The 24,659-nt window shown below is 35.5% G+C and overlaps 2 protein-coding genes and 1 long non-coding RNA gene across 6 annotated transcripts in view; 1 reads left to right on the top strand and 2 right to left on the bottom strand.

Annotated features, from left to right (window-relative positions):
• The window catches only part of LOC138705986 (uncharacterized), a 394,464-nt gene that overhangs the window by 225,678 nt on the left and 144,127 nt on the right, over positions 1 to 24,659 (top strand). The window lies entirely within an intron of this gene.
• LOC138705710 (uncharacterized) overlaps positions 1 to 24,659 on the bottom strand; it is a 67,648-nt gene that overhangs the window by 26,635 nt on the left and 16,354 nt on the right. The window contains exons 4-5 of the mRNA XM_069834282.1: positions 23,250 to 23,633; positions 12,263 to 12,626 (exon numbers count right to left, since the gene is read on the bottom strand). Of these exons, the coding sequence (XP_069690383.1) occupies positions 12,263 to 12,626; positions 23,250 to 23,633 (748 nt within the window). The remainder of the gene's footprint in view (positions 1 to 12,262; positions 12,627 to 23,249; positions 23,634 to 24,659) is intronic.
• On the bottom strand, positions 749 to 23,251 carry LOC138705985 (uncharacterized). 3 transcript variants are annotated; one of them, XM_069834837.1, is made up of 5 exons: positions 18,725 to 23,251; positions 9,292 to 9,473; positions 7,775 to 8,039; positions 6,001 to 6,584; positions 749 to 4,298 (listed from the first exon to the last, which is right to left on the bottom strand). In XM_069834837.1, exons 3-5 carry the CDS (start codon positions 8,030 to 8,032, stop codon positions 3,914 to 3,916), a joined length of 1,227 nt encoding a protein of 408 aa, XP_069690938.1. In that variant the 5' UTR covers positions 8,033 to 8,039; positions 9,292 to 9,473; positions 18,725 to 23,251; the 3' UTR covers positions 749 to 3,913. The 3 variants fall into 3 exon arrangements, with proteins under 3 accessions (XP_069690938.1, XP_069690937.1, XP_069690939.1); XM_069834836.1 differs by lacking the exon at positions 9,292 to 9,473 and having other exon boundaries at positions 18,725 to 19,120; XM_069834838.1 differs by lacking the exon at positions 9,292 to 9,473 and having other exon boundaries at positions 18,670 to 18,762.

The raw sequence follows: 24,659 nt of genomic DNA, 5'->3' as shown, positions 1-24,659 counted from the left end.
ATGCGTAATGCGCGCCATATCTGAAGCATTTTGGGCTTCAACTAATGCTATAGATGCAGCTCGTCGTTACAACTCACTACCTCATACTTTCCTGGAAGTTCATTTCTTGTGTCTCATTCGATCGCTTTGGTTTAAGTATATAAGTACGATGTACACTATCTACCAAAAAGTAACTGGGCACTGTTTTTGCACCTTTAGAGCCTCGCGGTACCACCTCTTGTTACTATAATAGCAGCCACCCTGTCAGGCATGCTCTCCACTAGTTTGTGTAGGATATCCACTGGAATGCGTCACCATTCCTCTTGCAACACGGCACTCAGTTGGACAATGGAAGTTGGCCACATGTTTCGGCGGCTACTATGCAGTAGTATGCAGACAATAATGTTCAGCGGTTGGACTGGCCTGCACAGAGTCCTGATCTCCATCCTATTGAGCACCTTTGGGCCGAATTGGACAGGCGATTGAGGTCTCGGGAGATGCAGCCAACTTTCATTGTCCAAATGAGTGCCATGTTGCATGAGGAATGGCGACGCATTCCAGTGGATATCCTACAAAAACTAGTGGAGAGCATGCCTGACAGGGTGGCTGCTGTTATAGCAACAAGAGGTGGTTCCACGAGGTTCTAAAGGGGCAAAAACAGTGCCCAATTACTTTTTGGTACATAATGTATATTGAAAGATCCCACAATAGAAATAGTAGACTAATAATCATATAATAATAGTAATAATAATAATTTATAATTTATTAATAATTCACAAATTTACTACATACGCTAAACAATATGTCCAAGTTATATACTATTAGCAATTTCAAATATACAATTCTAATAACAAATATTATGTAATACTAATGTTGTTTGGTCTAGCCACTCTCATTTTTTGCCTAACTTACAATTACATATTGTTTTAGTGCAAGTTTCGACCCCCTTTTTTTAACTGTGTATAATCGATTTATTGTAGAACATAAAACTTATTTACCTGCTTAAGCTGAATTTCTTTTCTAGTTCTACAATACGCAGCAAGTTTATAAATCGTCAATAATGCTATTTTCCTTCATTCCTCCTTCACTGCAGAAATAATTATATAGCTCATATAAGTCTCCTCTAGTTGGCAAGTCTTCATTTCTTAATTTAATCTCACAATATTCTTTTGTCAATCCCTCATAACTATTACATTTTGAAATATAGAAGATTGCTAATTAATTTCTAACTAAATCCAAAACGTTATTATGTGTTAGTCTTGAGAATTCGTATCTGCCAAATTTGAATTTGTTTGTAAGTTCTGTGATTTTTCTATCTTTTAATAACTCTTTCCTTTTACTTCTTGGTTTAGCTATTATATCTGGAACTTTTGTTTCTGTGTAGGCCTATCGATTCATTACAAAGAGATTCTGGCTTGCCTCTTGTTCATACTTACTACAGACATTGACTCATTCTTCATTGCAAAATAATAATAATAATAATAATAATAATAATAATAATAATAATTTCATAATGTTGTACCCAAGGGTAGGTCATTCACTGCAAACCCAGTATTCTCCAATTTTTTCTATTTTCTGCGTTCCTCTTTAGCCTCAGCATACGATAAATGTATCTTGATGTTATATATCATCTTCTGCCCCGAATTTTTCTTCCATTCACCATTCCTGCCGGTGTATCCTTCAGTAGACAGTTTATTCTTAGCCAGTGGCACAGTCAATTTGTTTTTCCCTCTTGATCAGTTTTCCAGCATTATTCTTTCGTCGCCCTCTTTTTCTGGACAGCTTTTGTCTGTCCATTTCACACCGTCTCAATTTTCCTTTCGGTGAGAGAGTGTCGGATGTAGTTTCTGGGTAGCTCAGTCGGTAGAGCGTTGGTGAGCTAAGCCAAAGGTTCCGGGCTTGATACCCGGCCTCGGAACAATTTTTCCCTGCTTCGAGTCTGCTTCACAAGGAACTATACCTGAAAGCCATATTTGCATAATATATATGTCATTGTAGGTACGTTAACAGAAAACCACAATTCAAATCACACATAGTTTGTGTGCACTCAAAGTTGGGTTTCTGGCGTCTTGTCAGCCCACTTGAGGTATGTATATATAAAGAGAAAATTGAGACGGTGTCGGGTGTAATTCCTGGGTAGCTCATTCGGCAGAGCGTTGGTGCGCTAAGCCAAAGGTCCCGGGATCGATACCCGGTCCCGGAACAATTTTTCTCAAGAAATTATTGAAGTCTGGGATAGATACTTGCACTTAGGCTCATATTCGTCCACTGTGCGTTGTATATGCAATGACATCCTGTCCGACAGTCCACGGTGATATTTATAAATCAGATTCTGACAGAAGAGCCATCCTACCTCAGGCTTATTTTGCGTACAGCACAGACAGTCATAGGATAAAATTTAGGCATCACACTTCATTCATCATTTAACAATGTAAGTATGTCTACAAATCTCCGTACAATATGAAACACAATATTCTAATTTTTAATATTTAATACATTTCATTACAGAATTAAAACAACTTTGATGCTATTGCGATTCAATGGACACTATTCAATGTTAATTATGTAAATGAAACAACAATAATTTTACAAGTTTATAACATTAATGTCGGACATTTCATTACAAATAATTTTATCGGTCCATTACAAAGATTCCGTTGAAACAGTCTTCAATTCTGCAATGTATATTGCCTACGCTCACACGAACCGTTGAATATGAAAAACAACAAGTAGAACGATCCTTCAACAACATGTTCTCAAATTATAATGATCGCACACAACAAACATTTGACATGATAATAAATTAAACATACTATTCTATAATTTATAAATTATAAATAGAGCTGTAATAACGTGACAGTAAACAGTTATAATTATAGAAATTTATATTCATAAGTGAATAAAATTGAACTGTATAATTGAATGATGTAACAAAATATGCAACAAATCCAAGTACTACATAGTCTAATATTTACATAGTACAAATCATCTATTAGAATTATATGTACTCATTACATGCATAATAGTGAGACAAGTTATTTTGTCTAAAAAGTTGACATTATGTACAATTGTAGATATTTTATAATTTTAACCTATAACTACCTATTTTGTTTTGATATTCAAGGGTAGTACAATGACTAAATGTAACAGTTGTTATAATATATTTCATTTTAAATTATTGTTTGATTTGATTGTTAATTATTCACATGAATTTGTTAAACATTATTGCAATCAAATATTTAATATGTAGAAACATTTAGGTATTGTAAGTTATGCCTGAAGATGCCAGTTAGCGAAAATGTTCGCATATGATACAAAATACAATAACAAATTATTATAATATGTTATAATATTTGTTTTATAAAAACTTAGCCTAAGTCATTAAACGGAAATAGTATGCATATTTAATTGATCAAAGTAGATTTAACGGAAAATACCAGTATAATGAATTTCAGATATAGTTTTGTTTACAAAAGTTATGCTGGTAACTTTTTACTCAAATATTTTATTGCTTCAGTGCTATTGGAAATATCAAATCAATCTAGATCAGGGCTAGGCGTAAATAACTTGACTGATTCACTGCAGAATACCACAACTCCCCACTTCACCTTCCCGGCTGAGACAGTAATGTTCTAGTGCGGTACAAACAGGCATGGTCAGTGGCGGATTGTATCAGAGGGCATCATAGCTTTTACGAAATTTCAGCTCTAGGTGGTAGCTTAAATTCCACCACTCATACACAGAGCCTTACTCTACTTTTGTTTACAAGGCGGTGTAAGCGAAAAGAACATGGGCAGGGATTTCTGCGTCCCTTTCACATCCCCTCTTGTTTCCAGAGCTGATCTAGATTGTATTAGTTACTCTTTTTTCCTGTTATTTCATCAGCATAATCAGAATAAGCGAAAAAGTTTATGGATTCCACACTATCTTTCATTCATGACCAACCCTTTTCATCAAACAATGGCAAAACAACTTTTAAATATTCCCTATATAATTCACTATAATTGTACGATTCTCCGTCCTTCATTGCTTCGTTTATGTCTTGGACGTTATTACGGTCTGCCAAGGCGAAGCTTCGAATTGTGAAAACGGATAGTATGCCGAAATTGTTTCTCTCAACTAGTTGCCTTTCGAGTGACTCCCGCGTCGGGTGTAGGTGCTCAAATCCAAGTAATGTTAAAGTTTCTCCCAGAGTCTTGTGATATTCGTCAACAAGTAAGTGATACTTATCCAGAAGATTAATCGTTGTGCTGGAATTGAGGAAATATTGAAGATCGACTGCAGGAGACACCCAGTAGCAAAGCTGGTAATCGACGAACCTAAACAGACAGCATTCAAGTGAATAAAGAACGTATTTGTAATACCTAACATGTCAAGATAGCCGTCCCGGCCAGGGAATGGGCTTTATGGAGGACAAAACATACATCTCAGAGGGTTTTCCTTTCTCGTTTCTCTCTTTCATTCAACCAACACTCTCCACCTGTCCCCCGTTTAATATATCGTGTGAAAATGTTAAAAAAAAAAAATAACCTGAGATGATGTCTTGGGGTTTATACGGATCTCTGATGCTGATAGAATAGGAGTGGTAAACACAAATATAGGGCTCCGGTGTAAGGTTTCAGAGTCTTCCTCCAGAAAAAAATTATGCTTCGCTGTAGTTAAAAAATCAAAAACTCTACAACACCATGACAATTCGATATGTTTACTAAACACTCGTAATTTCTAAACTTAATTGCAAGTTACCTTATAAAAATCAACGAGATCACAGAAGTTCAAAATATATTAATGTAAAATACTTAATGAAGTAAACATTTGTGGTTATTATGAAGTATGTAGAGAAGTTAAGGATAAAGACGTCGATGAAGCTATCACAGGAATGCAAAACTGGATCCCAGTTGTGGCATTACGTTACAAGCCGAATTATGTCATTCAGCCCTTTCCTCCATATCATGGGTCATTCACATAATATAGTTGACCTGGTTTGTATTCACTGTCTAGTGGTGGAATTCATCGAAATTTCGTTTTGAAAATACCAGCTTTTGAGCAATAGGAAAACGAATACTTCGCATTCAAAACTATGAGAAAGCGCGAGCTAGTTCTGTGTTTAGTTCTACATACGTATGTGAGCAAATTCTTGAAAATGAACTTCACTAATAGTGACGATAGCTCTAAATTGACAGATGCACTTCTGATTCCCCTCCTCAGGCAGTATGTGCTAAAAAAAAACTGGTGCAAGAAAAGAGATATGGCGCAATTTGTACTTAAAACTAAGTTAATTACAGCAATGATTTTCCTTTACATATCTATGATAAATTAGATTTGTTTTAGTTACTGTTATGAGATTAGTATAGTCAATTGCACTTAAACTAGAAGTTATGTACTTCTACACTTTTAAAAATCTTACGAATGCTTTAATGTTTACATAAAATCATATTATTTAGATCTAAATATCAATAATATGACAAGGCATTTCATCGGAATGTTTATACCTAGCAATATGTTTTGAAAGGAAGTACATAGGTATTTTTATTCATGACTAAATTTTTCCTAATCTGTTAAGACTACAGCAAGATATGTTTTATTTAAAAATTTAGTGTCATCAGTTCACTTTAACCAGTTAAATTTAAGTGAGAAATTGAGTATTTAAATATTCGCAAATCTTTTTTCTTACATATAAACATAATGTATTCGTTTATAGTAGGCCTATAATTATATATGTAATGCATTTTATCCGAATTTGTTGGTTACGTTATTATTATTATTATTATTATTATTATTATTATTATTATTATTATTATTATTATTATTATTATTACAGTGGTCGGAAATACTTTCATTTTATTCATGAGCATCAGTAGGGTAATTCGCCACAAGGTTGTGGACGGATCACGGAGACGTCATTCAACGCCCATGCACTGTGGAAGGGAAATCAATGCTTTCCCCATGCTTCCACCCCTCTCTCTGACAGTTATGCATCCTTGAACCTTCATGTGAACAATGCACATCAAAAATTACATTTACCTGACATCGATGTTGTTGTGTGAATCATAGCGGAACATCAAGTTGCTCACCCACAGATCTCCGTGACTCAAGACATTAAATTCATACTCATTTCTACTTCTTCCTTGCATATATCTGACTATGGCATTGGCAGAAAGATCACGGATTTTATGAGCGTATTTTTCTCCGTATTCAGGCCATTTCTCAACGTCATTGGCAATTTTCAGTACGGTACTGTTTACAAAATCGCCAAATTCTTCCTTTATATTTTGCATCATTTTTACATTCTTGAATGGTTCCAACACTTCCGGCTCTCTCTCTTTGAGAGCTACAGAGGCCGCATGAAATCGCGCCAGAGATCTCAAAACGACAACGCAATGCTCCATGTCTAATCCAGCTGTCCTTTCAAGATTTCTAAAACCAAGTTCCTTGAGATCTTCTGTAATTATGACGGATGAGATTTCATTTACGTGTGAATAAATGTGTTTTGCTGCAAACGGATGATATTTTCCAGGCATGACTTCATCCAGAACGCGATGCATTGCTGGTATTACATCTTTCAGTATCTTGGTTTCTTGTTCAAATATTTCACTTTCTTTTGTGAACTGTAAATAAAGAAAAATATTTTAGGTACACTGTAGTACAATTAATTAACCTATACTGCAGAAACAACGAAAACGAAAGATAACTTCTTCAAACATTCGAGATGTCAACTATAGTTTTTTTTTTTTTTAATTTCGAAGCAACACCTTAAGGTATGTTAACTATTATTAAACTGCAGTAAGTTGTAACTAGGGTTCGGATTTCTAAGATTTAAATGGTCTGGAAATATCCATACACTTACGCCCTAAAAGTATAAAAATAAGATATAAAAAGTTGGAAATCTGACGCAAAAGATTTTCAGTATAGCCTATAAATTAACGTTTTTATTCAACATTATTTTTGTGAATATTCACTCCTCCTATTGGTCATTGCGGACTGTTCAGCCTATAAAAGTGAGACGAGGAAAAAGAGGGGTGAAAAATGTCGAACTTTTACCCAGAAAATTCTCACAACGCAGTGCTGCTACACTGCTGCAGAGGTGCAGCCATCTTGTAACTGTTGCTTCTTTGTTTCGCTTGTGTCACTTATGCGCACATGGATCATCTTGAAACCTGGATAGTACTGTCATCTAGCGAAACAAAGAAACAACAGCTACAAGATGGCTGCACCTCTGCAGCAGTGTAGCAGCGCTGTGCTGTGAGAATTTTCTGGGTAAAAGTTCTGTCAACGAAATACATTCATAAACATGCTGTGAGTATATATGGTGAGTTTTGCCTGTCACGTCAATCTGTCTACAGTCGGGTGCAGAACCAGTGGTAATTGTCACGGAGGCAAATGTGCAGCAGGTTGACGACTTTATCCAAGTAAGATATGCTAGCCGGAAAAGTCACAGGTGATGAGTTTTGATTGTGTCATTAGCAGCCCTAGACAAAACATTACTGGGAAGATTAAACATGAGCCAAATACTTGTGGCGGGTGAGGTCCTCCCTCTCTATCGAATGCGGATATAGAGGAGATGATGCCATCATGGCATATCATAAGTTTACCTCATATCTTACCTTCCAAGTTATATCACTATCTATATCAAGACCATCACTTGAAACAATACACAACAAACACAAGCCAAGGAGCACACTCGTTCCTGCAGCAGAGAAATTGATGTCTGTTTTGCGTCAGGCGAATCAATACTCGAAACTTCTAGGAAAATATTAAGTAAACAGTGAGTAAGAACAAACAAAATGTGGTCAATTACCTTTTGTACTCGATCCCCAAATGCCATCGTCTTCGCTATGAGCGACTTGTTTTGCATTTGACCGCCTTTAATCATGTGTACTTTGATCCTGTAAATCATGCTCATGTAGTTGTCTCCAGGGGCTGTCGCGGGATTAATATCCACAGAAGTGACTGTGATGCTAGGATCATCATCTGCAGATCTGAGCACTTTCTCCAAAAAGGATTTGTTAAGCCACTCAGGGGACGAGGCCTGTTGATTACTCTCGCTCGAAGACATTTCGCTTCTGTGAACAATATGACAATCAACCAACGTTCTGGAGAATAAAAGGATTCACCACATTATGAATGTAATGTTTAATTATGTCGCTGTTGGCACAAATACAGCCACGTCGACCATTGTTCATAACACAGTGAAACTTCTCTTAGGAGACAACTCTCAGTAACAGATACCTTTCAATAACGGACACTTCGAAAATTCTCTGCAGAATTACACGCGCTCTTATGGGAAAATATCTTATCAATAGCGGACACGAGACGCATTAAGAACTCGTCAATTATCTGGCAACCCTACTCGTGTACATATATTACCTTAGAAATATATGGCTGTAATATGACTCGTAACTTCTTATCGCACACATCTCGTAAAATGGCGACAGGAGCTTACTCCTAATGCTCCTACCGTCCCTCTTAAGAGAGGCTGCAGTATAACAGGTGGAAAAGTAAAGAAAAAAGATTGCACATAGAAAGTTCCCGCCCAAGAACTTAACTCGCTTCTGATGAAGAAATGTGTCTAGAGAATACAGCTCAGAAATCGATAAGGAAACAGAAAGAAATTCCAGATTTCTTTAAAATGTAAAATATACGAGTAATGTTAAAATATGCTTTAGCTAAATTATTCACTTCGAATTTTTTGCGTTTCCACAATACAAAATATTGTGCAGTACTCATTGTCAGTATGTTTCAATATATGTAGATATATTATGTAAATATTATGTTTTCAAAATTGTCATAACTACTACTAGCCTACATTCAAAACAAATAAGACTCGTCAAAATACTGTAGTTTCATTTCGTGTAACTTTTTCAATAACGGACACTTCTCAATCTCTGATATATATATTTAATTCTGGTGAGGAGTCCGCTATTCTGAAAGTACGTTATATGGAGAAAGTATGAGTAGGTACTATGGTACTTGAAAATATATAAATTTACATTATTATTTCCGTAATGTAGGTCCATACAGTGAAAATAGTTATATGCGTGCCATATTAGCCTGTGTCTATAACGACTATTCTAGAAAAATTAAAACCAATTTTATTCATATTCAGTACCTACGAATCACTTAATCTGTAAATGATAAATGATGTCTAATAATAATGTGGTAATAAAATATTTAATAATAATAATAATAATAATAATAATAATAATAATAATAATAATAATAATAATAATAGGAAAATGCATAGGAATGATATAAGTAATTGAACTGATTATTTAATTCATTCACTTGACGGATAGACGGACCCGCTTGACTCACCTGATTGCCTGGCCTCTTTCACATGAGCCGGTATGACTAGAGGAGAAGGTCCAAGAATGGGCTATTGTCTAAAAACGGGCTAGTGTGGTTTTCGGCATTGTATGATGCTGCACTCTAGAATTGAATATGGGAATTGGTTCCTCTGAAGGTCACAAAGAGGGGTTGTTGCCGATTCCAATCCGCTAGAGAAGAGAAAGTATGTAGGTTGTGTTAAAGTGTTGCTTGTGGTTCCGGCTGCTACTAGAATTTTCACCACTAAGTCTTTATCATTTTTTGCTACTATTCTACATAACTTACGAATATTCTGTCACATCAATTGCATAGTAAATAGATAGGACTTCGTACAGCGATGCAAATTTCGTTTTCTTCCATCAACGTATAACCATTATAATTTTTTTAAATTGAGTCGCATGATGGCCCAAATATGGGCTACTTTGTATGGTCCGAATACGGGCTAGTAGCCCATATTCAGACCACATTTTTTTAATAGACAGAAAGACTTAAAATCGGTTTCAATTTTCAGGATGCCATGATCAAAACCAAAATATGTACCAAAAGGTACTAGAAAATTATGGGAAGCTGAGGACATGGAGAAAGCAATAGTTGCAGTGAGGGAGGGGAAGATGGGAACTCTAAAAGCATCGAAATATTTCCATGTTCATCGCACAACGTTACAAACGTTGTCTAAAAAGACACTAGTCACTCCTGCCGATGCTGCGAGAACAAAATTAGGACGAAAGCCCTTTCTTGGAGAGGAACTGGAGAAACTTCTTGTAGCTTATCTACTTGCTATGGAAGAAAGATTTTTTGGGTGCACTCTTGGTGATCTGAGGAGAATGGCTTTTCAGATTGCGTTAAAGAACAATCTGTCTCACCCTTTCGTATAAGGTGAAGCAGGAAGTTCTTGGGTAGATTTTTTTTTTGCAACGCCATAAGAATGCTCTCTCTCTCTCTCTCTCTCTCTCTCTCTCTCTTCGGAAACCATGCGGCGCCTCATTTACCCGAGCATTAGGGTTTAATAGGGAGAATATAGGAAAATTTTTTGATCTTCTGTTAGAAGCCTACAATAAACACAATTATCCGGAGGCCTGACAATAGTGCAAAGCAAAATACCGTATGGCACTGGAAGCAAAGGAAAGAGGCAAGTGGGGGCGTTGACTTCAGCGGAAAGAGGTGCTACAATCACCGTCATTGCCTGCATGAGTGCCAGTGGGCACTTTGTATCACCAACAGCGATTTTCCCCAGGAAGAACATGTCAGATCAGCTCATGAGAGGAAGTCCACTGGGAGCCACTGGTTTTGCCCACCCATCTGGGTGGGTACAAAGTAATATTTTTACACAGTGGCTCATCCATTTCATTGAGAAAGTTGCCCCGACAGAAGAATCTCCAGTACTCCTCATATTGGATGGCCATTACAGTCATGTTCGAAATTTGGATGTCATTGATATGACACGAGCTAATCATATAACAATAATTTCCCTTCCCCTCACTCAAGCCATAAAATGCAGCCCCTTGACAAAACATTCATGGGCCCTTTGAAGAATTATTACAGTGAGGAAATAAGGTTGTGGCTGCGTAAAGACCAAAGACCTGTCACAGCCTACGACATCATGAAACTCTTTGGAAAGGCATATCTGAAGGTTCAGACTGGGGAAATTGCCGTCAATGGTTTCAAAGAGACAGGAATCTGTCCACCAAACAGAAACATATTTTCTGAGGCAGACTTCCTAGCAGCTGTAGCGGAATCAGGGAAGACGTGCAGTAAGGATGGCAACATGTCAGCATCTCTACAACAATCTGTACCGCAGCCATCGACTTCGTCTCAACAGCTATCTTCTATCTCACTTCCTACTGACAAGTCAGATCAGCCCGGGACACCCAGTCAACTTCCTGGACCATCAACGGCTACTCTAGTGAGCCCTTTTGATATCTCACCGCATCAAAGAAGGCGAGTAATCGTGGGGCAAAGAGTGCGGGTTCTTGCCTTATAACTGGGACCCCATACAAATCTGGGCTTTCAGAATCACTGCATAAAACTACTGCCAGACTTCAGTCTACAAAGAGATGTTTAAATCTTGATGAAGTAGAAGCTGGAGGAAAGACACAAGTGGGTCTTAAAAGAAAGAACAACAAAGGGAAAGGAAAAGGAAAAGGAAGGAAGTCCCAAAAAGAGCATTTTGATTCTGAGCCTAATGTAAATATGCCTATGGAACTTGTCGAGAGTGGTGAGAGTGATCTTGATTGTCCTGTAGGCAAAACAAAACCAGAAGACGATGAAGATACAGTATGCATGTTCTGTGAAGGAAAGTTTTCCGATGACACTGCCGGTGAACTGTGGATAAGGTGTTCTATGTGTTGCATGTGGGCACATAGTGACTGTGCAGGTGCAGAGAGCATGTGTGACTTTTGTAAATAAGTTATGCTGTTTGAATGATGAACAATATTTTCTTCCTCAGTTTGAAATTTTTTTAATTGATTACCCAATACATATGTAATCTTACAGTTTCATAACTCTTAAATCTCATTTAACTGATGTCAAACAATATAATTATTATTTACGTTAATTCCCAGCATTCGAGTTAAGTGTTTAAAAAAAATAATATTGGTAGCCCATATTTGGACCACTCTATTAAAATTATGAATTTTGCAACTTCAGTAAAATATATTTTCTGTGCAAAAACTGCTATTTATATTCATTTGTTATTGGTTTAGTATTAAGGAATATACTTCCAGTATTTACTTGCAAGTAATTGTTTGCTTTATTCCTGTACTGATTTCGAGAACTTTCATAAAATGAAACTGGTAGCCCATATTTGGACCTTCTCCTCTAATATTACTGACTTAATCACGAGACCTGAGGTTACTTAGAGGAATGACCTGACCTTACTGACCTGACGGATGGTTGATGTAACTCACTTGACTGGCGTAACTAAAATGGTTGACGCAACTATAGGACTGACGCGACTCACATTGTTGACGCGACTCACATTGTTGACGCGACTCATACGACTGAAGCGATTCACATGACTGACGCGACTCACATGACTGACGCGACTCATACGACTGAAGCGATTCACATGACTGACGCGACTCGCATGACTGACGCGACTCATACGACTGAAGCGATTCACATGATTGACGCGACTCGCATGACTGACGCGACTCATACGACTGAAGCGATTCACATGACTGACGCGACTCACATGACTGACGCGACTCATACGACTGAAGCGATTCACATGACTGACGTGACTCGCATGACTGACGCGACTCATACGACTGAAGCGATTCACATGACTGACGTGACTCGCATGACTGACGCGACTCATACAACTGAAGCGATTCACATGACTGACATGACTTATGTGACTAACGTGGCTTATTTCTCTGCCCTGAATTACTGACCTGATTCACATAGCTGCTGTCCAGACATGAGAATGACCTAACATTCATTGATATGACTTACATGACAAATCTGATTCACGGGACTTACGGTAACTTAGGACACATGACTTATGTGACCTCACTGACCTAACAGATATAAGGTGATGTCACGTACATATTACATATTACACTGAAACTTGACGCTTAGCCAAGCATGAAAAGAAGAGAGCAGAAAGCTCATGAAAGCTTCAGAAACCTCATCCTGCTCTAGGTTTTTCCGTGGTTTCCCTTGAGCAATAAGACAAATGTCGGGATGAGCCCTAAAAGAAATGGGCCACGGACCACTTCCTTTCCCCCACTCTTTCTCTTCTACTATCACAAAGAACTTGCTAATTTCTTAGATACGAACCCTGAATTATGATAATAGGGGAACATAAATATATTATAAGTTCACAGGGCTAACGGCTTCGAAGCTGGGTACCTGGTTCTAATGAAGTGCACTGGTAGCAATCTAAAACATGGGGGCATGAGATAGTTACTCTGCCTGCCATTAAAAATTCACTTCACTAAATCCCCAAGGTAAAAAAAAAAATTATTGCATATTTGCTGAACTGAATTATACGATTTTCTTAATTCACGACATGATTGACCTGACATACTAATCTGACTTACATGACTGACGTGACTTACATGACTGACGTGACTTACATGACTGACATGACTTACATGACTGACGTAACTTACATGACTGACGTGACTTACATGACTGACGTGACTTACATGACTGACGTGACTTACATGACTGTCGTGACTTACATGATTGTCGTGACTTACATGACTGTTGTGACTTAAATGACTGACGTGACGTACATAGAATCTATGAATAATTAATGCTTTTCTAATCCTGGTAGTGAAGAGAATATGTATGTTTTCGGTGATACTCCGCACCTAATTAAACGTCTAAGAAACCATTTTTTGAATTATGGGCTTTTAGTTGACGGGAAAATTGTGACGAAATGGGCTCTTATGGAGATTATAGAGAAAACTGGATATTCAGATATTACTATTGCTTATAAAATTATTGAACTTAATTTGAACCTGAAAAATAGTCAAAGACAGGAAGTTAAATTAGCTAACCAGCTATTCTCTGATACAAAAATAATGCATGTGCCTTAAAGTAGCAGGGAAGTTGGGACTTGAAATAAGAAAACTGGTAAATTATTGATTCTATGTTTTTAATTCTAAAGTGTCAAGAATTGATTCCAGAGACAGAATAGCGGCTTATAAACTAGAACTGGAAATTCAAAATAAAACACTTGTCGATATGAAATCAACATTGAAAGAGATGAAAGGTTAAAAAAAAACATATTTTTCTCTTCAAAAAGGGATACTCCTGAGCATTAAATCTTCACTATTTTGTTCAAAGATATTCGTATTAATTACAAAGTCAATTATATAATAACAAACAGAATAAATCAAGACATCGTAGAAGAATTCTTCATTGTCATGGAATACAATGGAGGATTGCATGTTCATCCATCGTCGTTGGATTTTCAGTACAGATTAAGAAATTACCTACAGGTACTGTACATGGAAGAAATGCTGCAGTTGTGTCTTTATCAGCAAATATAAAAGATACAAACCACAGAGGTGACATCACGGTTGCAAAGAAGAATTACCAAATAATCAATTGTCTGTCTCATATTCATGAGAGCAATGATGAAAAAAAGATAATCACCAGGACCATATTTCGTGAAGTAATAAGAGACACTATAATTCCATAATACAACGAAATCACAGACCTTAAAGACGATGGGTTGGAAACTTCTGGCGGTTTCTTCATCAATAAGTTTAGAATTAAATACCCAGACTTGGGTGCAGTTGTAAAAATTTTGGAGGAATCTTATGTCGATCAATTTTCGGAGTGATGGTTGTACAGACCATCTGTAGGTGGTTGCTCCACATTTTTTAAAGAAATTACTAGCAGGAAAACAAATTTTATCAAGTCTCTTCCTCAAAAGTCGCGTAATGTTGATGCTCCTGAACATGTAAAAAAAAGTGTTATGTCCATCGCCATTAAATGACACAACAGATACATCAGTGATATCAAAGGACGTATGAGATAATTAAAAAAAAAATGTAACATGAAATTCATAAACAATACTTCAAAATGTTATGTGTGGGCCTATATCTCTTATATCTTGTTGACGCGCATTACATAACATTAATGAAGTTATATTGTTAAATGTGATAATGTCTGTTTAAAACTTAGACAAAGATAAGCTAAATTGAATGGTGTATATTTAAGTGAATAGTAGAGCAATAAATCCAGTGTGAAGTTCAGTATTTTATTGCATATTTTACAGTAACATAATATGTGTACTATGAAGCTTATCAGCTTTGACGTGGAATTCCTCTACATAAGTAGGCATAATGATATTCATGTTAATATATATGACAGAAATATGCAGTGTTAAGCTTCCATTTAATGTAGCAGATAAAAAATTTAGCCACTATACAATTTATTACATGCTTAAGTAATCAATAATACTTTATTCATATTTATCTAAGGCAAGTCAAGTGTGCTAATTCATACATCAAGATAAAAGAATGAAAACAAGTCAATATACTATTGTCAACGGAGGTCAACCGCTGACGTTCACGTGTGGGAAAGAGATAGAGCTATAGAAGAGGTAGAAGAAATAACTATTCCTGCGTTTGGTCAAATATCTTATAAAGATAATAGGGGAAACTCTGCCTTAAAAGTTGCGACACCGATACCAACTCACTCTGGTGGCACGAAGTTAACGCTAACATCCAGCCCTGATAGCCTTCTAAATTCAATATAGAAAATCTATGCAAAAATTTTAAATAAAAGACTTAGAATTATTTCAGAAACTTTATTGGGTGAAGAACAAAGTGAATTTAAGACTTGTACGCTCCACAACTGAACGTATTCATATTACAGCAGTTATTTGAAAAACGGAAAAAATGCCATCTTCAGACTCGTGTGGTTTTTATAGACTTTGATAAGGCATTTGATCGAGTAAACAGAAACGTACTGTGGACAATTATGAAAGAAAATGGATACGGTACCCAAAACATCTGATAAATGCAATAAGAAGCTTCTATTATAACTCTAAAGTAATAATAAACTCTGGAACAACAAAAACAGAAGGAATTTTAACAAATAGGGGAGTTCGAAAAGAATGCACAATCTCACCCACATTACTCAATATCTATTTGACTAATATAATGCATAAATGGAAAACCTTAGCAAATCCAGGTATAAAAATAATTCATAATAAAGTGTTATATGCTGACGATTCAAGACAATGAAGATGATCTACAGAGATATTTATATTATTTGAACAATATTTGCAAATATAGTGAAAATATTTTGAGTTCAATCATAAGATTTATCTATTTGAAAATGTTTATTTGCTACAATATGTATAAAATATTAACGTTTTCGCCTTTTCGGCATCATCAGATATGTTAAAACACGTAATCTAGAAACTTGAACAAATTAACGAATATACATTATAATATACATGACAAATAAATTTCGTGAGTTTTATGTATTATGTAGTTAAGTAAAAGTTTTTGTAAAAATGAATTCAAACATGTAAATTTGGAAGGACAATTGTGATTGTATATACATATAACTCATGTTACAAACATATGTGCGTGGTTAAATGACACGCATTAAATTATTGCCAAGTACGAATATCAGTGATATGAAAGGTTTAAATTGAATTTGTTAATTATAAGTGAAATGGTAATATAATAGCAATAAATTTAAAAAAGCAAAGTATTATAAAACAATAAGAAATGATTAATGATTAATAGTAATGATAAAATAATAAAATCTTATGTGTCGTATTGTCATGTTGTTACAATTAATCATAGGTGGTTGTTTTGCAATACATTTGGCTGTTCTTCAATCAAAACAACCACCTATGATCAATTGTAACAACATGGCAATACGACACATAAGATTTTATTATTTTATCATTACTATTAATCATTAATCATTTCTTATTGTTTTATAATACTTTGCTTTTCAAAATTTATTGCTATTATATTACCATTTCACTTATAATTAACAAATTCAAATTAAACCTTTCATATCACTGATATTCGTACTTGGCAATAATTTAATGCGTGTCATTTAACTACTCACATATGTTTGTAACATGAGTTATATGTATATACAATCACAATTGTCCTTCCAAATTTACATGTTTAAATTCATTTTTACAAAAACTTTTACTTAACTACATAATACATAAAACTCGTGAAATTTATCTGTCATGTAGGGCCTATATTATAATGTATATTCGTTAATTTGTTCAAGTTTCTACTGTAGATTACGTGTTTTAACATATCTGATGATGCCGAAAAGGCAAAAACGTTAATATTTTATACATATTGTAGCAAAGAAACATTTGCAAATAGATAAATCTTAAGATTGAACTCAAAATATTTTCATTATATTATATTAGATTTATCTGAATACAAAATGAATTGCAAAATATTTGCAAAGCCTACGATTTTATTATTTCTGAGAAGAAAACTAAAATAATGGCATTTTGCGGAAAGTCACAAAAACGCTCAAAATTCATCCTAGAAGGTATATCACTAGAACAAGTTACTGTAATAGTTTCAACTATTTAGGTTGTAACATTAATACACGAAATGGTTCTGAAGGTGATATTAATAGAAAATTATCAAAATTCCAAATGATGTGAGGCATCATCCATCGGACTTTAGAGAATAAAACGAGGAAAGAAACCATAATTAAATTTTATTAAACGATGGCTACACCTACTCTTCTCTGTGGCTCAGAAACTTTTGTAAATTCAAAGAAAACTCAAAATACAATACAAAATGCGGAAATAATATTTCTAAGAAGAACGAAAGGATGCACAAGACTGGAGTGTTTACAAAATGAAGATATATGAGAAGAACTAAAAAATTTTTAATATTAACGAAAGAATGGAAGAATATCGTGGTAAATAGTTCCAAGATGTTAGTAGGATGGAGAACACTATATTCCCAGAAATAGTACTTAACTGCATGGCGGCTGGAAGAAGAGATGTAGGAAGACCTAAGGGACGATGAAAAGAGAACCTGTGAAGCCGGAACAGGCGACTACGCCTAATCCGTGTAGTGAAGAAGAAGAAGAAGAAGAAGAAGAAGAAGAAGAAGATTGAATGTAATCAAGTGTAGTGGTGGACCGTATGCAGAAATGTGAGGGAAACCAGTACCTGAAAGCCGTATGATAATGAATATGAATAAAAATATTAATATGACTGATTGTTTGGATGGAATGAATGAACGATTGGATGGTCTGAAAGAATGATTGGATGGAATGAATGAATGATTGTATAGAATGAATGAATGATTGGATGGAATGAATGAATGATTGTATAGAATGAATGAATGATTGGCTGGAATGAATGAATGCATAAATGAATGAATGAATGATTGCGTGGAATGAATGGATAGAATGAATGAATGTATTAATTAATTATCGGTGTCGACTGGAATGAATGAATTACTAAATGATTGAATGCTAGAATGAATGAATGAATGGAGTGAGCGAGTGAATGAATGAATGAATGATTGAATGAATGAAGTGAGCGAATTAATTAATTAATTAATTGTTGGAAGTAGGCCCTATATATGCAAGATGTGACATGAGTGAGTGAATTTGTGAGCGAATGCATTGGTTCAGTGAATGAAATTAATATTGTAGGTGGGTAGTCGGCTGGGTGATTACATAAAACACTACAGATTTACTGACAAGTAACTGCCTTGTAAATAATTGAATGACTTAACGAGAACTGCATGACCTTAGTATCATGTAGTGGGGTACATGCGTGCGTTCTTTGCCAAAAGTAATATTCCGGAAACAAATTGATTTTCAGTTGAGTAATTCAATTTCAGTTCCATGCACTGTGACAAAAATTATTAATTTTCTTACCAGAACGTGACGTTTCCGGCAACTACGTAACTATCTCGGTTGATATTGTACTTACACTAACTGAAGAAGACAATGTTGCAGTTACTTCTGATGTAGTAGTGTGTGTCTTGGAGATGAATCTTATCTGGTGTTTATTACTTATTATCTTGCCTTATATTGGCCAGAATCATACGTCATACGCTTTGAAACAGTGATGTAGACGGACTCGAGATATGGTTACGTAATTTTATCTGAAGGTCGTTACTCCAAGGGTATAGATTACTTAATTTAAAACACTTGGTTCATTAACTCTACAGCTCTATCGTTGGATTATGAACAACATTACAGTATTCTACATATAAGAGTGTTTCAAAAAGTAAGGCAACAACAAACTTTATGTCAGACAGGTATACTAAAAACAGTAGTAGGTCACTGGTACACATTACTTTTCAATATAGTCACCATGCTTGTCCAACACTTGTTCGAACGGTAATTCAATTCAGTTCAATTTAATTCATTTTATTAGTCCATTAGACATACAGCAATAGGCTTCGTCGCAGATACATTGAAAAACATATAATACATTTGAAAAAAACACTAATATAATTGAAAGAGTAAAATTTAAATAATACAATGAAAACATGAAACAATTTGTAAGTTTAAATTAATGAAAACACTTCACTCTTTGTATTACTTGTAACTAGTTGCAATTAAGTGTAGATATTAAAAAACAATTTCATATAAATTTGTGTTGAAAAACTCACCAACAAAGTAAAAAGGATTATTTAATAATTAACCAATTGTAAAATCTAGTTTTAAAGCCACTGATTGGTAACTTATAATATTTAGTGGGAAGCTTATTATATAATTTCATCCCCATAACAGGAACGTTTGTGTTAGTGTTATATAACCTAAAGTATGGAATTTTAATTTGTTCACTATTTATAATTTAATGAGCATGTATATTGGCCACTAATAAGTAATTCTCGATATTATGTCGAGTGAAAAGTACTAGATCTTATATATACAAATTTATGACTGTTAATACCTGTGATTGTATGAAAAGTGGCATCAGTGTTCAAGATAGTTTGATTTAGATAAAATTCTAATGGTTTTATTTTGCAAAATCAAGACACTTAAAATATTGGTACCATTTTTTCAGAAAATTAAGGCATATCGGATTATCAATTGAAACAAAGAAAAGTAGGCACATCTTAAATAATTTTGAGAGACGCAACAAATAACAAATATAAAATTCTTGATAACTTTGTGCATATGGTTATCTCATGTTAAACTGGAGTCTATAAAAAGTCCTAGAAATGTTGTATAGTTTTGTCTCCTGTCCTTATTTATTACATGATTTAGTCTGAAAGTTATGTTGATAGTACTTTCTTCATTAAGTAAGAAACCATTCGATTCATACTATAAAGCCATCCATAATAGAATACCATTGGTAAGAGCATGTAATTCATTCAGAGCAGAGTTAGAACATACAGTAGGAAAGTAGTGTATTTTTAGTAGGTTGTTGTCCACACCTGTGGAGTAACGGTCAGCGCTTCTGGCCGTGAAACCAGGTGGCCCGGGTTCGATTCCCGGTCGGGGCAAGTTACCTGGTTGAGGTTTTTTCCGGGGTTTTCCCTCAACCCAATACGAGCAAATGCTGGGAACCTTTCGGTGTTGGACCCCGGACTCATTTCACCGGCATTATCACCTCCATATCATTCAGACGCTAAATAACCTCAGATGTTGATAGAGCGTCGTAAAATAACCCAATAAAAAAGTAGGTTGTTTTACGACACTTTATCAACATTTTAGGTTATTTAGCGTCTGAATGAGATGAAGGTGATAATGCCGGTGAAATGAGTCCAGGGTCCAGCACAGCATTTCCTCATATTGGGTTGAGGGAAAACCCCGAAAAAAACATCAACCAGGCAACTTGCCCCGACCGGGAATCGAACCCGGGCAACCTGGTGTCGCGGCCAGACGCGCTGACCGTTACTCCACAGGTGTGGACGGAAAGTAGTGTTATCAGCATACATAAATGTTATTGCTTTAATGAATAAAATTTAGGAAGATCATTTATTGTTATTGAGAATAGTAGAATACCAATAATTGAGCCTTGTGGAACACCTTAATGTGTACAGATGAGACTTCACCAATTTTCACCTATTGTAACTAACTGCCTTCTGCCATGAAGATAGGTTCTAAAAATATTTAGTGTATTCCCTCGAATACCACAAAATTCTGATTTTTATAAAATTAAATTGTGGTCAACGCAATCGAACGCTTTAGTGAGATCACAGAATATAGCATTAAATTGTGACCTAGCTTTAAAATTTCCGTTATTAAAAGCACAATTGCATCATTTGTTGATTTCCTTTTCCTAAAACCAAATTGGTTAATACTAAAGAGATTTGAATTTTCGTAGTAATCATAAATTTGATTGAAAATTATATATTCAAATACCCCAGATAGCGCTTGAATTATAGAGATTGGTATGTAACTACTTGCACTTGATATATTGCCCTTTTTATAAATTGGAATTACTTTCGAAATGTTTAGTTGGTCGGAAAATATACTTTGTTTTAGGCAAAGTTTGATCACATATTTGTAGCAGGAATATAAATTGAATGTTGAACTTTTAAATAATTTGACATATAAACATCTTTTGAATTTGATTTTTTTCAAGGTTTTTATTGTGTTCCATACCTCCTCAGTGATGACCTCTCTCCATTTGAAAATACAAGAGATTTTGTTATGTCTAGGTAGTATTTCATAGAGCATAGCAAGGCATCGATATCGGCATAGAAGTCAAGTCCCCGAGGTCACGTCATGACGGCTTGCTGAACGGCCATATCGGTGTTGTATCGCCTACCATCTATGTGCTTCTACAACGGTCCAGAGAGATATGTCACTGGGTTCCAGGTTGGGGCTGTAGGAAGGATTGACAAATACCTTCCATCGGAATCACCAAACCCACACCCGACACCTCAACTAGTTGACAATTTCTGCTAGTGAGGTGCCCTTTAGACACAAAAACTGGATCACACTACATACTTTCACGTTTGATCATTTTTCCGTGCGCGCAGTCATCTTACAAGTGATATTACGAGGATATGACGCAACATATGCTTCATCTAATCGCTGCATGATAAAGCTGTAGTCTGCTGCTGTGGCCCTGGCGGAAAATTCGAAAATATTTGCGTTATGATGCGCCTATAACATATTTTCCCTTAGCTGTTCTAATGGTAATAATACTACGTTAATTACATTGATTAAAGGTGGCATTAACAATCAACCGATTAATATTCTAAAAAATCGGGTAAATAATTTTATTAAGACATTTGTATGAGTACTCGTATGTCTATAATTTAAAACTTGATTGTCAATTGTATCCCGCAGGATACAGCAGTTTAATTTATATTTTGCATACATAAAGAAAGGTTTGCATATTACTCTCATATAGTAATGGAATGAAAATGTGGATGTAACGTAGTAAAAAATAAACAAAGCATATAGAAATAGCAAATGTCTGTGCTTTCAACACCAAACGTGATATTGGAATCATATCTGACACAACAAAGATGTGTGGGTGGAGGAATTATTGTGTTGAAAAAATATAATTCTATCAGGTTGCAACATGCGCATGCTAGATAGCATTATATTTTTCAGTATGTGGATATATTGCTGGGAAGTCAAATTCTCTTCAATTTTGCACAGAGTTCCTCCTCATAGCCTGGAAATCCATCCCCAATCAGCGACAGAAATACGTCCACTGCGTTGTCTTGATGTTATAAATTGTGGCTGGAACATTGTGGACCCAATAGGAAGAAATACCTGAATAGGCCCATGACTGGTTTTTGAGAAAACATTTTAATCTGAAAATATCACATTTTCGCATGGATATTCATAATATTCTTGTCAAAACGCGATGTGATCTATTCAATGTTTACTATCCAACATGGCTATACGTGCAGGAAAGATGAAAAATTTTCCTAACCTGTTCTACTGTATAATATTGAAGAGAAATAAACAACATGTTCTAAACATTTCGGTGCAAAATAGACTCAGTGTCATATTTCTGTGGGTTACATACACCGTTAATGCTCTAAAAGGTTGTTTTTGGTTCGTTTAGCTGAGTACGAGTACGCCTATATACCTGCAACTCAGAGTTCAAATACCTTCTTCTCCAGGACGACACGTGAAGTGGGTTATATAGACATTCAGCCAACTTAATATCTCACAGAGTTCATTTCCACATTATTTCATAGGACAAACGTTTCTGCGAGCTAGTGTAGGCCCATCTCAAATAGCAAACTGTCCAACAGACGTTTATCCACTGGGTTATTGGTAAATATGTTTTCCTTTCCTCTTATTACAAAAAACAGCAAACCTGTCGTTCATTTGTTTTAATTTTGTGCGTGTCATGATAATGATGATGATATAACCTATTTTTTAAATTATTTTTGGATGAAAATTTTTCCTTCTTTCTTTGATATTGTAAGTAACAAAGCAGTTTATATTCTATTTTTCTTTTATTTCATCAGCATTATTAAAATAAACAATACTCTTTGTTCATTGATTTCACAATATATTTCATTCACGACCAACCGTTTTCATCCAACAATGGCAAAGCAGATTTTAAATACTCTTTATATAATTCGCTGTAATCGTATGATCTTAATTTCTGTATCATTTCATTTACATCGTCGATGCTTTTACTATCCGCCAAAACAATGCTTCGCATTGTGAAAACCATCAATGTGCCCAAAATTCTTCTCTCAACGAGTTGCTTTTCGAGTGTTTCCCGCGTTGGGTGTAGATGCTCAAATCCAAGTAATGTTAAAGTTTCTCCCAGAGTCTTGTGATATTCGTCAACAAGTAAGTGATGCTTGTCCAGCAGATCAATCGTTGTACTGGAATTCAGGAAAAATTGAAGATCGACTGCAGGAGACACCCAGTAGGAAAGCTGGTAATCGACGAACCTAAACAGACAACACTATAATCAATAAACAACATAATTTATAGCCTAAAATGGCATGGCAGCCGAGCCCGTGGCGCGTTGGTCTTCCATCCAGGGTTTGATCCCCGGTCGGGGCGTGATGGTATTTGTGTAGGACAAGACAAGCTTTGCAGAGGGGTTTACTTGGAATATTTTCGCTTCTCTCTTTCATTCCACCAAAACTCTCATCTTTCATTCATTTCATATATCATCTGCAACACTTACAAATAGATTGGAATGAAATCTTGAAGTTGGTACAGGTTTCCCATGCTGGTATCAGATTTAAGAATAAAAAATCCACACCTGTGGAGTAAAGGTCAGCGCGTCTGGCCGCGAAGCCAGGTGACCCGGGTTCGAATCCCGGTCGGGATAAGTTACCTGGTTGAGGTTTTTTCCGGGGTTTTCCCTCAACCCAACACGAGCAAATGCTGGGTAACTTTCGGTGATGGACACCGGACTCATTTCACCGGCATTATCACCTTCATTTCATTCAGACGCTAAATAACCTAGATGTTGATACAGCGTCGTAAAATAACCCAATAAAATTAAAATAAAAAAGAAACTAAAGCGTACAGATGAGAGGGGTTTTTTCAGTTGGTGTTTAGTAATACACCTACCTGCAGTATTACCACGAATACACAAGGTCGCATTACTATGTTGCGATCCCCTCCAATAGTATCAGTATCAGTATCAGTAAAGATCCCCATACACATTGAAATCAATTATTGATCTCGTATCGGTTCAAATGACGATACAAATATTATTCGAGATTATTTTCTATCAGGTGTCAAGCACCACTGAGAGTTTTTATAATAATAAAGAAAAATAAATGTAGAAAAATATACACAAAGCCATATTTACATGATAGAAATAATTACACTGTTTTACTCTTACTGCATGAATTAAAATTGAATGGATGAGTTCTCGTTCGAAAGTAAACGGAAGCAATGTATTTATTTATCCTTTTTTCTTTCTTTCTTTCTTTCTTTCTTTCTTTCTTTCTTTCTTT

The sequence above is a fragment of the Periplaneta americana genome, chromosome 9, assembly GCF_040183065.1.
Source record: "Periplaneta americana isolate PAMFEO1 chromosome 9, P.americana_PAMFEO1_priV1, whole genome shotgun sequence".
Lineage (NCBI taxonomy): Eukaryota > Metazoa > Arthropoda > Insecta > Blattodea > Blattidae > Periplaneta > Periplaneta americana.
The sequence above is the reverse complement of the archived record's forward strand: the minus strand, read 5'-3'. Positions and strand labels throughout refer to the sequence as shown.

What these genes read in the sequence shown, in the direction of transcription:
- LOC138705985 (XM_069834837.1), bottom strand. Translation starts at nt 8,032, where the DNA reads ATGTCTTCGAGCGAGAGTAATCAACAGGCCTCGTCCCCTGAGTGGCTT. An exon ending in TTGGGGATCGAGTACAAAAG is followed by an intron (nt 6,585 to 7,774) that starts GTAATTGACCAC and finishes CTTTATTTACAG; the next exon opens with TTCACAAAAGAAAGTGAAAT. An exon ending in CACAACAACATCGATGTCAG is followed by an intron (nt 4,299 to 6,000) that starts GTAAATGTAATT and finishes CTGTCTGTTTAG; the next exon opens with GTTCGTCGATTACCAGCTTT.